This window comes from Rhinoderma darwinii, chromosome 5 (genome assembly GCF_050947455.1).
Source record: "Rhinoderma darwinii isolate aRhiDar2 chromosome 5, aRhiDar2.hap1, whole genome shotgun sequence".
In the NCBI taxonomy this organism is placed as follows: Eukaryota; Metazoa; Chordata; class Amphibia; order Anura; family Rhinodermatidae; genus Rhinoderma; species Rhinoderma darwinii.
Window position 1 is genome coordinate 7374160 of NC_134691.1, and position 20375 is coordinate 7394534.

The window sequence follows — 20375 nt, forward strand, 5'->3', positions numbered from 1 at the left end:
TTTCAGTAATTCAATTAAAAAAATGTCTCCCATATATTCTATAGATTCATTACACACAGAGGGATCTATTTCCAGCATTTTTTTCTTTTAATGTTGATGATTATGGGAACAGTTAATGAAAACCCAAAATTTTGTGTTTCAGAAAATTAGAATATTATATAAGCCCAATTTCAAAAATGATTTTTAATACCGAAATGTCGTCCTACTGAAAAGTCTGTCCAGTATCTGCCCTCAATACTTGGTCGCAGCTCCGACTCTCCATGAATTACTACATCAATGCGGCGTGGCATGGAGGCGATCAGCCTGTGGCACTGCTGAGGTGGTATCAATGCGGCGTGGCATGGAGGCGATCAGCCTGTGGCACTGCTGAGGTGTTATCAATGCGGCGTGGCATGGAGGCGATCAACCTGTGGCACTGCTGAGGTGTTATCAATGCGGCGTGGCATGGAGGCGATCAGCCTGTGGCACTGCTGATGGGTTATCAATGCGGCGTGGCATGGAGGCGATCAGCCTGTGGCACTGCTGAGGTGTTATCAATGCGGCGTGGCATGGAGGCGATCAGCCTGTGGCACTGCTGAGGTGTTATCAATGCGGTGTGGCATGGAGGCGATCAGCCTGTGGCACTGCTGAGGTGTTATCAATGCGGCGTCGCATGGAGGTGATCAGCCTGTGGCACTGCTGAGGTGTTATCAATGCAGCGTGGCATGGAGGTGATCAGCCTGTGGCGCTGCTGAGGTGTTATGGAAGCCCAGGTTGCTTTGATATCGGCCTCCTGCTTGTCTGCATTGTTGGGTCTGGGGTCTCTCATCTTCCTCTTGACAATATCCTATAGATTCTCTATGGGGTTTAGGTCAGGTGAGTTTGCTGGCCAATCAAGCGCAGTGATACTGAGGTTATTACACCAGGTATTGGTACTTTCGCCAGTGTGGGCAGGTGCCAAGTCCTGCAGGAAAATGAAATCTGCATCTGCATAAAGCCCGTCAGCAGAGGGAAGCATGAAGTGCCGGGAAATGTCTGACTCTGGACTTCATGTAACACAGTGGACCAACACTGCTGCTCAGTGTCCACAGTCCTGTTTTCAAATTTTGCATTGGGAAATCTCGGTCCCGGGGTCTGGAGGGAGAGTGGAGAGGCGTCAATCCAAGTGTCCTGCGCTCCAGTGTGAAGTGTCCGCAGTCCGTGATGGTTTGGGGGCCGCGTCATCTGCTGGTGTTGGTCCACCTTTAAACTCTAATTGGTGGCGGTGCGACTAAAAGGGCGGCGCTGTGCTCAGTACAGCCTTGTTTTGACCTTGTTCGATTTGTGCGCCATTTACTATTTTCTAATCTGCTGGCATGGTGCTAGATCAGGAGTGACCCCTTTCTAGCCATCGGCGTCTGAACCCCACCTGATAACACATTGTTGATCTAATTGATATTCCATGAATGATAATGATTGGAAACCCCTTAATAAAATGATCCCCCTAATTATGTACATAAATGGGTTGTCCAGAACTTGAAAAACATGGCTGCTGGTTTTTTAAAAAACAGCGCTACAACTATCCACCGGTTGTGTGTGGTATTGCAGGTCAGCCTTATTCACTTCAATGAAACTGAGCTGCAATACCAGACACAACCCATGAACAGGTGTGGTGCTGTTTTTGGAAGAAACCAGACAGGTTTTTCTTTAACTGACTACCCCTTTAAATAAACTCTCGTACAGATCCCGCAGCGCCGTCATCCTGCCTAAAACTAATTGTCTCATGCGTATTCTGAGCGTGCAGAGTCCTTTAGAGACGTTATGGCGACTCCTGCCAGACTGCACCTTATAATAGGGCTGATCCTGAGGGGAGACCCTGGGGGTGTTCTGCTCTCTATTCGCTGACCCCATGGCATCCTCTGGCATCAGACCGTTGGGTATTTCCTCTGCTAAATTGTGCCCAGTCTACCATTTCCGGTGCTAGGAAAGCTGTGTGTGAAGCCATTACTGAGCCTCGTGTGACATCGCTGACGGTTTGTCTTTCCCGGTGATTACTGGCTGCGCTGGCGTCCTGTCTGCCATTTCTCATTTCCAGCGCTCTTTCTCCTCTCATTAATTCTCTCTTGTCTTCCCGCTATCCCCGGCTCTTAAATCCCATCCCCCTCCACGTCTCACTCCATGTTTGTAGTGGGAAGCGCTGGCCGTGTGTAACACCCGTAGAAGTGTCAGATACATGATGGGTTATGATACGAGGGTTTCATACAGCGATAGTACAATATAGTATATCCTCGGAGCAGTCTAGGCCACCTATCGCCGTGTCTTATGCACCGCTCCGGCAAATAGAGCATTCAGCAAAGACTTAATCCGTATACCGAACGCTATTGTGATACCGTAAATGTGACTGATCATTAATGATGGTCAGTGAAGGGCTAATGTGAATGTCCACCTTTTTTTTAAGCCCCTTTCTTAATTTATTTCAATAGGTTGAAGATTTTTGTGCTGATTCGTTTCGCAATTTATCTTTATATGGTTTTAAAAAATAAAAAAAATTCTGATACAGAGCTCCAAAACTCCTGCATAGTCCGTGTTAAATTATAACATTATGATTACCTGCAGCCGCCACTAGAGGGAGCTTATTGCATACGGTTTAGGCCCCCCCTAGTGTTAGCGCAGGCAGAAATGAATGGGGCCACATTATAGTGTTATCTCCTGGAGACCTCCCTTTCTGCACAGGTTCCGGGCCGCTGTGGCCGTTGCTTCTCGTTTGTGTTTTCTCAGGTGGCCATTGAGTGTTTAGGTCTTGTTTTTCTGAGGTTATAATGGACGGCTCGCTCTGTTTTGTGGCACGGTGACGTCCCTCTATGTAATTCATTTGGGTTTCTGAGTGCTGGACTTGATTTGCTCAATTCTAAAACTTGCATAATAATATAATATAACTAGGTTATTACTTGTCACTTCTGTATTTCATGATCTCAGGAAAAACTGATACGAATTCAGTGTAAAACAGGAGGAGAGCAGGGACTGTGCATTTCTATGGAGCCTGGGTGACCCTGTGACTAGATGACTGCTCCATATTTAAAAAAAATGCCTATTATAATTTTGCTACTTACTGAGAAGGTGCAGGGATGTGGAGGGTCTCCGTTTAGGATTCTTCTGTGTGGGGTCTTCTCAGGTGTAGGGATGTGGGGGGGGGGGTGTCTCCGTTCAGGACGCTTCTGTGTGGGGGGCTTCTCAGGTGTAGGGATATGGAGGGTCTCCGTTCAGGACGCTTCAGTGTGGGGGCTTCTCAGGTGCAGGGATGTGGGGGGGGGGGGTCTCCGTTCCGGACGCTTCTGTATCTCCTCCATGTAATGGGCTTTGTTTCTTTGCCAGTGAACCCACCGACTCCGTGTATCACATAATTCAGCGCCCCCTAGAGGGATTTTTAGGTGGGATTTGAGGGGAGCGACATGTAATATTAATGTGCATCCTATGGCCAGACAGGGACTACAGTCATTATTTACAGCTGGACCGGGGACTGTGTATCTGACAGCGTTACATCCGCCGCATTTATCCTGCGCCAGTAGATCTGGTTAACTCTTTCAAGCCCTTATACTCTTTAATATCCCAGTGTTGCGGGGCGTCCCGCTGTTCTGCACTTGTCGGAAAGGATTACAGCGGCTCCGGGTAATGACGCTTTCCAGCCCTCCCCGTTCACAAATCCCTGTTGTCATGGCAACCGATCAGTGACCCCTTTGTGATGCTGCACTTAAACTTGTGACCTGCGTGCTGGGGTGGGGACGGCGGGGTCGGGTGACCTTCTATAGGGATTCACGTCCTGCTGCTTCTTTCTGGAGTAGTGTTATGTAGTGCAGCGTCGAGCTGGATCGTGTTGTCGTGAAGTTTTTGCCGCCTGGTCTTGTGTTTTTATCTATTTGTTTCATCTGATCAAACTAAAAGTCGTGTCTCGGCCGTGCACTTATGAACCACGGGTCCTGTCAGAACAAGACGATTAACCCTGTGTTAAACCTGCTGCATATGAGGAGCCGGTCCACAGGGAACGGATGGACACATTCCTGGCACTCACGAGGCCGAAAGTGTCTATTAATTACTAAAGCCATGGCCCGGGGTTATTAGCGCAGTCATCAATACACTTTTAATGATGGTGTAAACAGTTAACCCTTTGTGTTCCAGAATAATCTTTTGTACATAAATGCCAGAGCTGCACTCTGAATGCTGCTCTGAAGGCCAGGGTCGCACAGTGCAGCGTTCATATGCCCTGGGTCAATGTCCCTTTTGAAAGGGATTTTTAGGCTACATTCACCAGAACCCCTGACAGACCCCATCATAGGTCACTTGGGTCCATCAGGGGCCGTTTGGATCTGGAAGATGTGAACTGAACCTAAAGAGGCTCTGTCACCAGATTATAAGCGTCCTGTCTCCTACATAATCTGATCGGCGCTGTAATGTAGATGACAGCAGTGGTTTTTATTTTGAAAAACAATCATTTTTGAGCAAGATATGAGCAATTTTATATTTATGCTAATGAGTTTCTTAATAGTCAACTGCATCATGCACTTCTCATTTCACAGTCCATTGTTAGGCCCCATGCACGTGAACGTAAAAGCGCCCGTAATTACGGGCCCATAGACTTCTATTGGCCACGGGTACCTCCCCGTATGCTTACAGGAAGGTGCCCGGGCCGTTAAAAAATATAGAACATGTCCTATTTTAGGCCGTAATTACGGCACGGGCAGCCCATAGAAGTCTATGGGGCTCCAATAATTGCGGGGGACTACGTGTGTGTGCGCACATGTAATTACGGGAGCGTTGCTAGGCGACGTCGGTAAATAGTCACTGTCCAGGGTGCTGAAAGAGTTAAACGATCGGCAGTAACTGTTTCAGCACCCTGGACAGAAACTACCGATCACAATATAGATCAACCTGTAAAAAAAAAAAGACGTTCATACTTACCCAGAACTCCCTGCTTCTTCCTCCAGTCCGGCCTCCCAGGATGACGTTTCAGCCCATGTGACTGCTGCAGCCAATCACAGGTCAATCACAGGCTGCAGCGGTCACATGGACTGCCGCGTCATCCAGGGAGGTCGGGCTGGATGTTGAAATAGGGACGCGTCACCAAGACAACGGCCGGGTAAGTATGAATTTCTTTTACTTTGGAAAGGGCTGCCCCTTCTCTCTATCCTGCACTGATAGAGAGAAGGGGCTGCCGATTTAGTGCAGTGCAAATTTGCAGTGAAAACGTGCCCGTAAATACGGGTGGAATACGGGTGACCAAGGACCCGTATTTACGCCAGGGAAAAAATACGTTTGTGTGCATAAGGCCTCACAGTGTGATTGTGCAGTGAAAGAAGCTGGGCTGGAACAATGAGAAGTGAATGACGCTGATTGGTCACTGATTGGTCACTGGTCTCTGATTGGTCACTGGTCTCTGATTGGTCACTGGTCTCTGATTGGTCACTGGTCTCTGATTGGTCTCTGATTGGTCACTGATTGGTCTCTGATTGGTCACTGGTCTCTGATTGGTCAGCCTCATACACTTCTCTTCACATTGCCCAGTGGGTAAAAAGTTATCACGCCCAGATGTCTATTAAGAAAGTCATTAGCATAAATCTAAAATTGTTTATAACTTGGTAAAAAATGATCGTTTTTTGTAGGGATTGGGCACTTATAATCTGGTGACCGCCTCTTTAATTCAGACGGTTCGGTTCTCCGTGCACATAGTTTTGCAGCAGTTTCCCATATAGCGTTGGTGAAGCTATTAAAACTGCAAAATCTTGGCGATTTGTGGTTAAACTACGAATGTTTTTTGCCGTGTGTTTCTTGGCTTTGCGGAAAGAACCGCATCCCGACTGCACCGTCTGAATAAACGTAACAGAACTGGAAACAGAATTGTGCTGCTGGTGTGTCTAGGAGGATTGCCTAGACTGGATGCAATTGTAGCAAACTTTGGGCAGGACAGGCTTTCAGCCCATGAAATCATAGAAGCATGTTACCATTCACTGACAGCAAGGAGACACCTCTTGGTTTTAAAGAAACGGTCAAGCAAACAAACCCTCTCAGATGATGAGTCCGCTTTGCTGCGCACAATTCCAGTCTTCTTCCGAACACATTGTGACGGAATGACGTGATATGTCGGCGCTGTATTGGATGACCGAGGAGGTGATGCTTCTCTACAGTCTCTAGGTCCTCCTGCAAAACAGACCCCGTGTTGAATAATACCCAAAGAAAAACCTATTGTTTTTTCCATGGAGTTTCCCTTTAACGAACTGAAAGGGGGTTCAGCGGGTTTTACCCTTTTAGTAGCTCTTCTTGCCCTAAGGGACCTTATGAAAAGGATTTGATATAAACTATAAAACTCTTCAGAGACCCTAAACTTCAAACCATATTTACGGAGTAGTGGAATGCAATGTGTTTTCTGTTATCAGCCAATGTCAAAAAGCAATAGGGAATCTCCAAATAAATGGAGAGCTATTAATCATGCTCTTTGTAGCCACTGGAGGGTCTCAGGACCCCTCTGATATCTCTGCCATATGGAAAGGGGTGGTCCAGATGGGACAGGACCTTTAAAGCTTCTGTCCGCTGTGTAGGTAAATGCCAGCTATTTCTCCCTGTTATCAGTCATCTCACGATGTAGGGAGTGTAGTGTTCCTCGATGGGATGAGTGACCGGACTGATCACTCCAGTGCTAAGAACCTCCAGAGATCTTTATATTTATGTGTGACCCCGATATCAGCCGCTCCCCTTTTATTAAGCTCCTGTGCTGTTCTAAACTCCGGGTTTTGGGGTTAGGGGCCCTTTAAATCTCCCCTCTGGGACAGATGCTGGCAGTGAAGGCTGCGGCCGTGCACCATTATAACCTGCCTTGTCCAATTCTCTTGGCCCGTTACTGACCCGACCGGCAGAGCTGGAATTTCCTCCTTCGTGTCATCACACGCCTGCGACGGTTTCACACAGGATCCTCGGTGCTGAGTGACGCCGGACTCCTCTGTATACATGGTAAACAGTGAGAAGCCGCCAGAAACGGGCAGTGAGTGTATCCGGCATCCTGGTAACACCGTGAGCGGGCATGCTGTGACCCGGCCACCCGCTGCTCCCTGCCCGGCACTCCATCGTCATGCGCTGACTCATCTTATTAATGGGGTTTCCCTTTTTATTGCAAGATCTGAGATCCCAGCACACATCATAGCAACTCCAGCCAGAGCCCACGACCAGACCAAGCTTGATGTAAAGTAAAGTTCTGCAACTTTCTAGTAGACGGAGTTTCTATTCCTTACCATTTTCAAGATCTCTGTTTGCTGTGAGTGAGAACATTCTTTTTTACAGCCATACGCTGACTAGTGCAGACCTAGTACATATAGATGATCTGTCACCTCTCCTCACAGGTCTGTTTAATGATAAATTGTATTCCCCATGAAATAACAATTCTGGAGCATCTTTTCTTAGACCTGTATGTTGAGCCGTTCTTCTGTTATTCCTCCTAGAAATTTTGAAATAAATTGACAACTGGGTGTTACCAGTTGGGGGTGTGTCCCTACACAGATTGACCATGTCCAATCAGTGCTGACAGCGTGGGACTGTGTAGAGACACGCCCCTTTGACAAGGAGAGTGGTAAAACACAGCTGTTATAAATTTATAAGAGGAATAACAGAGGAACGGCACAATTATTGAATGTACAAGTATTTACTAAAACAGACCTGTCAGTTGAGGTGGCTGGTCCTCTTTAACACCGCTGAGGGTTTGTTATAATTGTATTCAGTCTAGACGATCCTCTGTGAGATGAACAAACCGGACTCAAGGCAGTTACATTTTACCTGCACTGGTACATTGTAGCAAACTGTAAGGACGGGACAGTTTTGTGCTGCTTTTATATTTATCCAGTCTAGACCTGTATATTTGGATGGTACGGACAAGTTGCGTTTTTTTTTTTTGTTTGTTTTTCAGTGACTGGCGCGGAAAGGTGGCAATACTACAGCATTTTGCTAAGTTTTCGTGGCAGTCACGGTAAACAGCGCTGACTTGATCGCACCATCTGAATATACCCTTAGAACCGGTTTCCATCCTCTGGCTGTAAATAAGAATGTTCCCATTCACTGACAACTTACAAAGATCTAGAAAATGTTGAGGCATTTAAAGGTAAAATGTATTACAAAGTTTCAAAACGTTCTAATGTGATTTATCTTTATTTTGAACTGGAAAACCCCTTTAACTATAGTTGGGGGCCGTCCATGTATGCTGGGGCTTGTAGTACCACAGTCCATATCAATGACACTTTCTCTACATCTATCTGGGCAGTCTTTTTTTTTTTTTTTTTTTTCTCCCAATCACTTCAGTGATGCAGAGGGTGTGGGGGGTGAACCTTACTAGAGGCAGATCTATTCTACTGTACGTTATTTCAAGGTTTGGTGAGGGGGGGGGGGGTGCTGGCGCAGATTTCACATTGAGGACCGACGTCTTGAAGCCACACCCCTCTGACACTTGACACACAACAATTGGTTCACCCCAAAAAAAATCAAACATGGCTGCTTTATCTCCTAAAGCCGGCCATACGTTGGTGATACTAGACGTCCGTTATCTGTATGACCTGTTGATCACGGTCGGTCCGTGAAGGTCGTTCTGGACGACAGCGTCACAAGTTAAAATGACAAATGGCCGATCGCTCTCCTGATCTGTGGTCTGGTCTTCTCTTTATGGGATACAGATTTGTTGTTTGGAATGAATAACTTTCCAAGAACTGCACCCGACAACGATCGAAAAAACCCAACATGTCAGATCCCCATAGAAAGCAGCGCTCCCGACTGATGCCCTTTACATACCCAGCCATTGAATATAGAAGCGGATGGCTGTGAGGCTCCTATGGAACTACATGTACCAGCATGCTCCACAAACCAGGATTAGTTCAATGTAGGGATCGGTTACTATTAAACTGCAGGTCCTGTCACGCCGGGGACGGTCAGGACACCCGCTCCTCCAAGCACTGGTGTATTGGTCAGTGTGACGGTCACTAGGAGCCTGGATATATGTCGCTTTTTGTTGTTTGTATTTCTGTGTATGAGCTGCACCCAAATGGACAGGACACCCTGCAGAGTTAAAGGGGTTGTCCACTCCGCATATTCCCCCAGAAGTAAACTTGATCATCGGAGTCCTGCTGCTTGAGAAGTTGCCGTCTTCACGTTTCTGTAATATTATACTGCACCCGTTGAAATCCGCCCCCCAATATGACGATCCTAACACATGGACGGTGGTTGTACTGAATGGATAACCCCTTTAATTGATTGAGAACAGCAGGAGAGGAGTGTGTTGATCATGTGGGGGGCAGTGACCTGTGTTAATAGTGAGGACAGGGCTGCATGTGACACGGGCAGTGTCATGAAGTGAGGAGGGGGGTGGAAACAAGTCGGAGACTGAGAGTTACATAGTGGAGGGAGCATATTTCTCTCAGCAGCACAGAGTATTTCAGAAGTGGTGTGTTTTGTTTGTTTCAGCTCTTCTGATAACTATTCTTCGCTTGTCGGTCATCGTGATGATTATATAGGATTTACCCCATGCCAGTTGGTGCTTGTGACCTGTCAATAATTATTTATAAAGTAAGGGTGAGTTCCCGCGAGCTGAATGGCACCGGTAGTGTTACCAAGAATTACCGCTGTAAAATGTGTACGGCTTTGTCGCGTGGCGTTTGTCGCGTGGCCATACATCTGATCTGTGGCACTCGCACTGTGGATGTTTGGGGAGAACCCAAGTTTGTTTGTAAGAGTTTCCTGGACGAATGTTAAACTGCTTTCCATTGGCCGATACGTAAAGTGGCGCGACGGCAAGTGAGCGATTATTTCTAGAACAGAAGTAGGTCAGTCCCCAGAAGAGGTGATCATTGTGGAAGGATAATGAAGCCTTTCTTTCCTGCTCCGGAAATATTCCTGCCTCCCAATGGAAGGTGCCTAATTGTTTTAATCAGTCTAAATTCATTACCCCTGCGCAGACCGTCTGCCGGAGCGAAGGAGGGGGCACAAGCGCCGCATTTATCAGATAATCTACAGGCAGTAAATGAATGTTTACACCACGACGTGTGAACCCAGTTCCATAATTGCGCAGCATTCTTTTCTTAAAAGTGTTTTCCCACCAAATCGGAAGGTGCTCCGACAAGTGTCGCTCCCCTTGACGGTGCTCCGCTTCAATCTGGAGACATGGGGCCGACTCATTGACTGTAATGGACTGACCTTGTGTCTCCCAAGTGAAGGAAAGCCGACAGGAGCACAGCACCCACTTTTGATGTGGCGGTCCCAGGACCCCAAATGTTCTAAGTACTATGTGCAATTGTAGTAACTCCTCAGATGTTTAGTATCAGACCAGGACAGATTTAAAGTCTCTGTATTAAATCTGAATTGTTCACGTTCACTGACAACAAGCAGAGATATTGAAAACGGAAACCAAGTATTTTAGACATTTGCGAAGCTTTTAATTATACAATGATTAAGCTTGATTTGCATGAAAACCGAAAACCCTTTTTTATTTTTTTAACTGTGTGGAATCCTGCGGTAGAGAGCAGCGTCATAGAGCAGCGGCAAAACTGCTTGTTAATACATGGTTTTTGTGGCAGTATGATAAAACCGCGCCCAACGGTGGGGAATATAGTGTGAAACGTAAAGGTGTCCGATTAGGAGATCCGCTGGGAACAGGGACGGAAGAACGCGACCGTCAAACTTCCCCTAGCGTGAAATGGCTGATAACAGAAAACAGTAGAGTGCATTCATCTGTAAAGCAAGTGAGGAAGAGACAGACGGCAGTTTTAGTTTCTCGTTAGGCCACATGCACGCAATGCGTCCTACGTGCAGATCTGCAGCATAATACAGGACCAGCGCAGTAAATGGGATTTCAACTACACGGTGCAGAATTTTTCCTCATTTTAAAATCCGCCGCATGTCAATTTATTTTGAGTTTATAAAAAAAAAAAAAAAAACTACGAATCAAAATCCGCAGCATAAAATCTGCACCTGTTTCTGCATCAAAATGTTAAATCCGCATCAAACGCAATATAGAGTGCGGACTTTACCTGTGGAATTACCTGCGTTTATCTGCGGTTTTGATGCGGATTTTGCTCCTCAAATTCCGGAATGTGCGCATGAAGCCTTTTAAGCATGATTAAGGCTGTCCGTAGACTCTGCGATAGTGTGCCGCGCGGCCAAGCCTCAAACGGGCGCAATTTGTATGGGATAAACGCATTAGAACTATGAGGCCTAATTTATCAAAACCAAACACTAAGGCTTCGTTCACATCTGCGTCCGGGATCCGTTCTGGCGTTACGTCGGAGCTTCCTATCAGAACGGAGCCCTGACTGAGAAAAAACGGAAACCATAGGTTTCCGTTTGCATCACCATTGATTTCAGTGGTGACGGATCCGGTGCAAATGGTTTCCGTTTGTCTCCGTTTTGCAAGGGCTCCATCGTTTTGATGGAATAAATACCATAGTCGACTGCGCTATTGATTCCGTCAAAACGACGAACCCTTACACAACGGTGACAATTGGAAACAGTTTGCACCGGATCCGTCACCACTGAAATCAATGGTGATGCAAACAGAAACCTATGGTTTCGGTTTGTTTTAGTCAGGGCTCCATTCCGGACATAAGGCCAGAACGCATCCCTGACGCAGATGTGAACAAAGCCTAAAACTGTCCTTGTTGTCCATAGCAACCAATCAGAGCTAAGGTTTCATTTTCCCAGAGCAGTGTTCTGAAATGAAAGCTGAGCTCTGATTGGTTGCTATGGACAACAAGGACAGTTTTACTGAGAGCTGTGATAAATGAGGCCTACGCTGAACCTGTAATGTCCACGCGGCCGAAACCTCACATCAATTTGGGGTAAATTTGCCAAGAACACCCGCTATGTGCACAGCCGGTTTCACATGACTCTAACATGGCTGCGTGCGTCTTTATTATGGCCGTAGCGTCCTGACCCCCTTGGTTCTGCTGAATCGGTCACCATAAAACCCAATAAAGATGTCGGTTTGGTTCAGTAGAACTAGCGGTCCGTGTTTTCTAATCCTGTCACGTCTCACCTCAGGATCTCCTCACTGCCGGAACAATCCTCATCTGTAGGAATAATGACGCCATCACCGTCTATTGTGTCTTCAGTGTGTAAACACAGAATTACTGCCGCAGGACGGACCTCCAGATGGCGAGGGGGGGAAGGGTTAGGACCCCAGATTAAAGGAGTAATCCTTGGCACACACGGGCTGTTTGTTACCGCTTCATGTTCATGGCGGTTGCCCCCGGCGATTATAATTGGTAATCTGTTTGAGAAGAAAAAAAATAGTTATAATGTACGAGGTAGATATTCCCATCTTACTTTTAGGCCCTGTTCACACAGAAAAAATCTGCCTCCAATTGCCTTCAGGAACGTTGAGGCGGAATTTGGCCTGCCTGCGAATTCTTGCTGTGATTTTCGCAGCGTTTTTCGCCAGCAGCCATTGACCGCCACGGGCAAGAAAGTGCATTCCCCGTTGAAGTCAATGGGAGGTGGTTTCGGCCATTTTTCGGCTGCTGATTCAGCAAAACTGTGAACTAGGCCTTAAAACGGAAGCTGAAAGCCTTCAAACATCTGCCCATTGATTTCAATGGGAAAATGGCGTTTCGATCAGACGGGACGTTTTTTTACGCGGCCAAGAAAATGGTCGCTAGTTGGCAGCACGGCCTCTTATGTAAATGGCGAGATGTGCTGCCGACATGAGTGAAATGTAGGGGGATGAGCGATCTTGCTCCTTGTGAAAAGTGCAATCGAGCGCCGATCGAGCTCTCTCGTTGATCGCCGCTTGTTTTTATGAACCATATTGAGTCGGTTAAAAGGACTCTTAAGGACTTTGGCGCAGTTCAGCGGCTGCGATCACATGTTACAATGTTTTTACAGATGTGCAGGGGCTTCCCATCGATGTTTCGGCAAGCAATAGGTTGGCTCCAGGCATGGCGGATTTGCGATGCAGATTTTTCCCATCTGAAAAAAAATCAGTAAAACTCGGAGCGCTCTACGGATTTCATTCTTGTGCAGAAAAGCTCCCGTTATTCACCGCAGAGTTCACCCTTTGCAATTCATATAAAGTCGCAGCTTAACCCACTAGGGAGTCGCAGGGAAATACGCGGTAGATTTCTTCCGTTACATGTGGACCCGGCCTCAGGCTTCATACACATCAGATATCGGAGGTATTGACTTACTGATTTTCCCTGGAACACTCCGGGCAAAACTGATTTATTAGGGCTCTTGCGCACAACTGTGGGCGCCGCCCGAGTCATGTCCGTGATCCATGGAAAGATAGGACATGTTCTAGCTTTACATGGATCGGAGAGTCCGCTCCGCTTTCATGGATCCGATTCACCCACTGAAGTGAATGTGTCCATGAAAACTATGGGGTGCCATGAAAACGGCCTAAGTGCCACTCAGTCGTGTGCAGGGGGGCATAGGGGAGATTTTAAACTCTCTTTATACCTCACTTGGCAGTTTTGAACCGTGGTGTGCGCCGCTTTTTTGGCACAGAAAATTGCTGTAACGTGCACCAGCCATATGGTGGCGTAATACACGCTGGTTGCACGCAACTTTACTTCCATGGACCTAAATCTAAGTTTCATTCAACTGCTACTTATTTGTGTTATGTCAGCGATTTTTTTTTTTTTTTATTTTAATTTTTTTTTAAAAAAATTTTTTACAATTCTTTTATAATTTTTTGGGGTGTCGCAATATTTAAATCGCACGTGACTCACAAATCACACCCTGAAATAGTAATGGGACAAGTTGCAGACCAATCGGATTTTATTTGCCATGCGACTTGATGTTGTGCGACCAAAGTCGCCGTTTAGCCCTAGACTTAGGCCTCTGTTCACACTTTAGTTTCGGTTTCCATTTATATCAAAAATCACCAGGTATAGTCAGATCTGTCACGTGATGGATACCGACAATGCAACAGTTGTCTGTTATGACTGCAAAAATAGCGCTGCATGCCTTGCCGTTTTTTCTGTCAAATTTGACAGTCTGTAACGGAGGCTCCAACGCAGATGTAAACAGAACCCTAATAATTCTGTAATGACTAGTGCCGGATCTAAGGGGTCTGAGCGTGACTAGGAACAGGATCTTTGTGTCCTGCTCCAGGCAGAACACCGTGGACCCGTAGCAGCCAATCACAGCACAGCTTTCATTTTTCCAGAGCAGTTTAAGAAATGAAAGCTGAGCTCTGATTGGTTATGGGCAACTATTTTTTTATTTTTTAAAACACCGTTTTGATAAATAAGGCCCAATATATCCGTTTTGTCGGAGCGTAATTTTTTTTCCGTTTCAGCCACTGTCCCCCAGGATCAGGACGTGACCTTCATTTTATTGAAGGCTGAAAAAAAAAAAAAACAGTACCTGTGCGATACACGAACAATGACTAGCACAACACGTCCAGACTTCCTAATCTAGTTTGTGGTTCGATTCTTAACCGTTGACAGCATCTGCTTGCTGCCAGTGAATGGAAACAGTCTTGTTTATATTCAGAAGGAGAAGTCCTGCGTTCGATGCATCCGTGTAGCTGACAGCTATCAGCCGGGAATCTAGGTCAGGGGAGAGATTTGCCTGATACATTGTACCAAACCTTCAGCTGTGAGGTCAGGACCCCTTTTATTTAATTGACATTCACCTCTCTTGTCGGGATGGAATAATCCTGATGCGCTCTATAACGGGCTCCATCTCCAGGCGCAGGGCTTACAGAGCTGGAGGACGAGTCCCCGCAGAGCGTCACGTCTCGATGAGGCTTGACCGTTGGAGATATGTGGCTCCGAGCGAGGACGTCTGCAGCACATGATGCGACCAGTGACCTTAATCTCCTGCTCGACTTCTAACAACATCCACTCCTGAGGAAACCTCGCAGATTTAACCCTTTCCGCATTCCCCCGTCTGCTCTGTGTATTACGGATCTGTCCGCTAACTATCGTCACATTGTGTTCAGTCATCTCCGTGACTCTGGTATTAATTAACCCTTTGTGTTCTCTTGCAGAATATGACAGACACTTAGCATCCAGCAAGAGTATGGCTGCGGCTTACCTGGACCCTAACCTGAATCACACGCCCTGTTCTAACGCCAAGTCCCGTCTGAGCGCCGGCATGGAGCGGTCCCCGGGGACCATCGAAAGAGTCTTAAAAGTCTTCCATTATTTTGAAACGAACAGTGAACCGTCAACGTGGGCCAGCAATATCCGGCATGGGGACGCCACGGACGTCAGGGTGAGAGAAATGGTTGATTTATTACTGTGGAAGAATTCTGTATTTTCCCTTGCACTGATTCTGAGTTATGTGAGAATTTCTACTCCGTTCACAGTCAAAGCTGCTTTAAAAATTCTACTGGTTTTCTCAGGATTTACTAGACAGAAGGGCAGTATGAAACAGATCACTGGTACATAGATACACCCCGTCCTTCAGCAGATTTATGAATGCAGCTCTGGGTGTGACAAGAGTATAAGGCGTGATATAATACAAGATAAGTAGAGCAACATATTTGCAAAGCCTACAGTCATACACGGGACAAGTTGGGTCAAATCTGATGAGCGTTCAGATATTTTTGGGCATTGGGACACATCTTGGCAGACGGCCTCCTTAAGATTGGGGGTAAACATTAACCAGGTCAGTGTTACATCCCAACATCCACATTCTGTCATGTCTTTGAGGCGAAATATTAATTCCCATCTGGGAGACAACCTGAAGCAGCAGACGGGGATCACCGTACAGCCCTGGCCAACACCCTATTGTTTTGTGGGTTGCGGGGTTACAGGTGCGGCCCCTTTACAGCCCTAAAACAAGTCACCACCAATGTTCTCCCAGACTCCCGGATAACACATAGGTTTAGTTATGATATGGGCAGAGGATAATGTATCCCTTCTCATTAGATAGGTTTACCTTTCAGGGCTCTCGGAAAGCTGAGTGTCTACCCTAGAATATGGCATTCTGGGGTCTACGAAAGGTAACAACCCCCGGGTGACCTGTAATGGCCCCATATAGACCACCACCCAGCTTTCCAAGACTCCAGACTACAGTGCCTTGTTATGAGGATAGCTTTCACTTTACAGTCCATCTCCAGTAATCTGATATTTCATGGCTAGCCTTCCCTTTAGGGTATGTTCACACGGCCAAATTTCAGACGTATACGAGGCGTATTATGCCTCGTTTTACGTCTGAAAATATGGCTACAATACGTCGGCAAACATCTGCCCATTCATTTGAATGGGTTTGCCGACGTACTGTGCAGACGACCTGTTATTTACGCGTCGTCGTTTGACAGCTGTCAAACGACGACTCGTAAAAATACAGCCTCGTCAAAAGAAGTGCAGGACACTTATATACATTATATGCAGGACACTTCTTTCAGACGTTTTTGGAGCTGTTTTCTCATAGACTCCAATGAAAACAGCTCCAAAAACGAGTTGGTAAAAATGCGAGTTGGTAAAAAACGTCTGAAAAGCAGGGTCTGTTTTCCCTTGAAAACAGCTCTGGATTTTCAGACGTTTTGGTTGACTACGTGTGAACATACCCTTAAACTTCACATGCTACACGGTGAAATCTATTCTTCCGCTTTGGACAATCCCTACTTGTTAGAAGGTCCCTTGACAATAAGCTGATCACAAAGTGTCTCCCTGCTGGGACCACCAGCAATCGGCCGTGATGAGGCAGTAAGTGTTCAGTTTCTCTGCAGCGCCACCACAGGATACACAATACACAGTGTCCATTCATATGTGTTGTCTGTGTAATAGAGGACAGGACGGGTCCTCCAGAGAGAGACGCTCTATGTAACCGCTCTCCCCCCCTGGCCAACAGATGAGGATCCTGAACAGGGGACCCCTTTCTATTAACTCAGATTTCCCTAATAGGGTGTATGACCATGGGTTTTCTAAACTGGACAGTCCCTTTAAATTCATTTTGGAGTCTTGAAAATATGACAACTCCGCTGTGAAAGCTGCCATATAGGTGGTCACCCAGCTTTCCCAGGACCAGATAAAACTAGGAAATGAATGGAATTATTAATGAAAGTAGAGATTGTCTTAAGGAGTTCTATTCATTGGGGATTTCAATGTTTGGTTTTTTTGAGGTTGGAAAGGGGTAATAAAGAGTGTATGGAGAGACATTTCGTCCTAGATTTGCGCACTTAGTCCGCTGCTGACGCGTTTCCAGGTTATTAGTGGTGATAAAATCTATCAACAAAAAACCCAAATATCTGCTGCTGCCGCCCCCTGTTGTCCTCACGTCTGCTGTAAACATGATTTATGTCCTTGGGGTTCTGATAGCCGCAGTACATCACGCCGCTGGATGCCGGACCCGTCTGTGTCTCTTGTTGACAATGCAGTGAATTCTTTCACGTTTATTCTGTCATCTTTCCAATGAAAACTGGAAGCGCTGCTCACATCCAACACCGGGCGCCACTACATACAGTCAAATTCCTGTAATCCAGCAACATAGGATCCCAAAATAGTAACAGACTCGCCAGACGGGCAGGAATTGTCTGGAGGATTGGGCTAGAAGCATTGGGTCAAAGTCAGGAAAACCAATTTTTAGGGAAGTTTGTTTTCCCACATTTTCATTGGGTACTAAAATCATCAATCAGCAAAATCTGCTAATCCGGCATCGTCACCCTCCCCCTTCCCCAGAGTACTGGATTGTCTCAATTGTGTACAGTTATTCTTGGTCATATATTTGAAGCCCATGTCCTCTAACTATATAGTAAAGATCTGTTCTCGCAATTCCACAGGCTTCAGAGCTGAATTCTCGCTGCAGTCCCTGTTTGATCATTGTCTGCACAGGACTTGCTCTATTGACTTGCATTCTGGGATCACTACAGCAAATCTGATGTAGGGGTGCAGGCAATACGGTCTACAGGCTTGCTGACTGTATCCTGTGAGAACTAGTAGATTTTTAGATGCAGCTCTGGAGTATAATACAGGCTGTAACTCAGAATCAGTACAGGATAAGTAATCTAATGTACACAGTGACTCCACCAGCAGAATAGTGAGTGCAGCTCTGGAGTATAATACAGGATGTAACTCAGGATCAGAACAGGATAAGTAATGTAATGTATGTACACAGTGACTCCACCAGCAGAATAGTGAGTGCAGCTCTGGAGTATAATACAGGATGTAACTCAGGATCAGTACAGGATAAGTAATGTAATGTATGTACACACGACTCCACCAGCAGAATAGTGAGTGCAGCTCTGGAGTATAATACAGGATGTAACTCAGGATCAGTACAGGATAAGTAATGTAATGTATGTACACAGTGACTCCACCAGCAGAATAGTGAGTGCAGCTCTGGAGTATAATACAGGATGTAACTCAGGATCAGTACAGGATAAGTAATGTAATGTATGTACACAGTGACTCCACCAGCAGAATAGTGAGCGCAGCTCTGGAGTGTAATACAGGATGTAACTCAGGATCAGTACAGGATAAGTAATGTAATGTATATACACAGTGACTCCACCAGCAGAATAGTGAGTGCAGCTCTGGAGTATAATACAGGATGTAACTCAGGATCAGTACAGGATAAGTAATGTAATGTATGTACACAGTGACTCCACCAGCAGAATAGTGAGTGCAGCTCTGGAGTATAATACAGGATGTAACTCAGGATCAGTACAGGATAAGTAATGTAATGTATGTACACAGTGACTCCACCAGCAGAATAGTGAGTGCAGCTCTGGAGTATAATACAGGATATAACTCAGGATCAGTATGAGATAAGTAATGTCATGTATGTACACAGTGACTCCACCAGCAGAATAGTGAGTGCAGCTCTGGGGTATAATATAGGATATAACTCAGGATCAGTGCAGTATAAGTAATGTAATGTATGTAGACAGTGACTCCACCAGCAGAATAGTGAGTGCAGCTCTGGAGTATAATACAGGATGTAACTCAGGATCAGTACAGGATAAGTAATGTATGTACACAGTGACTCCACCAGCAGAATAGTGAGTGCAGCTCTGGAGTATAATACAGGATGTAACTCAGGATCAGTACAGGATAAGTAATGTATGTACAGAGTGACTCCACCAGCAGAATAGTGAGTACTGGATTGTAGCATTGCTCATTCTGATCTACCTGGTTAGAACAAAATTCCAGAACTACAATGAAGACTGACACAGGGCAGTAGGAGATTGTGAGCTAGCACTCCTAGTTTAGCTGGGGAATAATCTTGAAATCCTGGTCATTATTAAGGGTTAATTCTGTTGACAAGTGTTAATGAGATTTTGATTTTCAGGGATTATTAATTATGTTCTGATTTCTCAGGGAATTATCCAGAAGATTGTGGACAGTCACAAAGTGAAATGCGTCTCCTCGTATGGATTACGGCTGAGTCACCTGCGTTCGGAGGAGGTTCACTGGCTACACCCGGATATGGGGGTGTCTCACGTTAGAGAGAAATATGAGCAGTCTCACCCGCCGGAAGAATGGAAGTAAGTGACAGCTTCGAACCCACAAATCTCCAATAGTCTGTGCTAATGAGGTTTAGATCTTCTCTTTTGTATGGTCTGCTGTACATCAAAGAACAAACACCGGCAACCATTGCTGGAAGAACACAAGCCAGTGGCGGCAGCGTTATGGAGATCCCGTCCCCCCATATATGCTACAGATCCCGTCCCCCCATACATGCTACAGATCACGTCCCCCCATACATGCTACAGATCACGTCCCCCCATACATGCTGCAGATCACGTCCCCCCCATACATGCTGCAGATCACGTCCCCCCCCATACATGCTACAGATCCCGTCCCCCCATACATGCTACAGATCCCGTCCCCCCGTACATGCTACAGATCCCGTCCCCCCGTACATGCTACAGATCCCGTCCCCCCGTACATGCTACAGATCCCGTCCCCCCGTACATGCTACAGATCCCGTCCCCCCGTACATGCTACAGATCCCGTCCCCCCGTACATGCTACAGATCCCGTCCCCCCGTACATGCTACAGATCCCGTCCCCCCGTACATGCTACAGATCCCGTCCCCCCGTACATGCTACAGATCCCGTCCCCCCGTACATGCTACAGATCCCGTCCCCCCGTACATGCTACAGATCCCGTCCCCCCGTACATGCTACAGATCCCGTCCCCCCGTACATGCTACAGATCCCGTCCCCCCGTACATGCTACAGATCCCGTCCCCCCGTACATGCTACAGATCCCGTCCCCCCGTACATGCTACAGATCCCGTCCCCCCGTACATGCTACAGATCCCGTCCCCCCGTACATGCTACAGATCACGTCCCCCCGTACAAGCTACAGATCACGTCCCCCCGTACATGCTACAGATCACGTCCCCCCGTACATGCTACAGATCACGTCCCCCCGTACATGCTACAGATCACGTCCCCCCGTACATGCTACAGATCACGTCCCCCCGTACATGCTACAGAT

General features: G+C 46.6%; 1 protein-coding gene across 5 annotated transcripts in view; it reads left to right on the top strand.

Annotated features, from left to right (window-relative positions):
- The window catches only part of LOC142651247 (focal adhesion kinase 1-like), a 77827-nt gene that overhangs the window by 12146 nt on the left and 45306 nt on the right, over window positions 1-20375 (top strand). For 3 of the 5 annotated variants that reach the window (XM_075825692.1, XM_075825691.1, XM_075825690.1), the window contains exons 2-3: window positions 14969-15195; window positions 19248-19414. In XM_075825692.1, the coding sequence (XP_075681807.1) occupies window positions 15001-15195; window positions 19248-19414 (362 nt within the window). In that variant the 5' untranslated portion in view covers window positions 14969-15000. Of the gene's footprint in view, window positions 1-11750; window positions 11811-14968; window positions 15196-19247; window positions 19419-20375 lie in introns of those variants that run through there. The other 2 variants (XM_075825693.1, XM_075825694.1) reach the window with 2 other exon arrangements.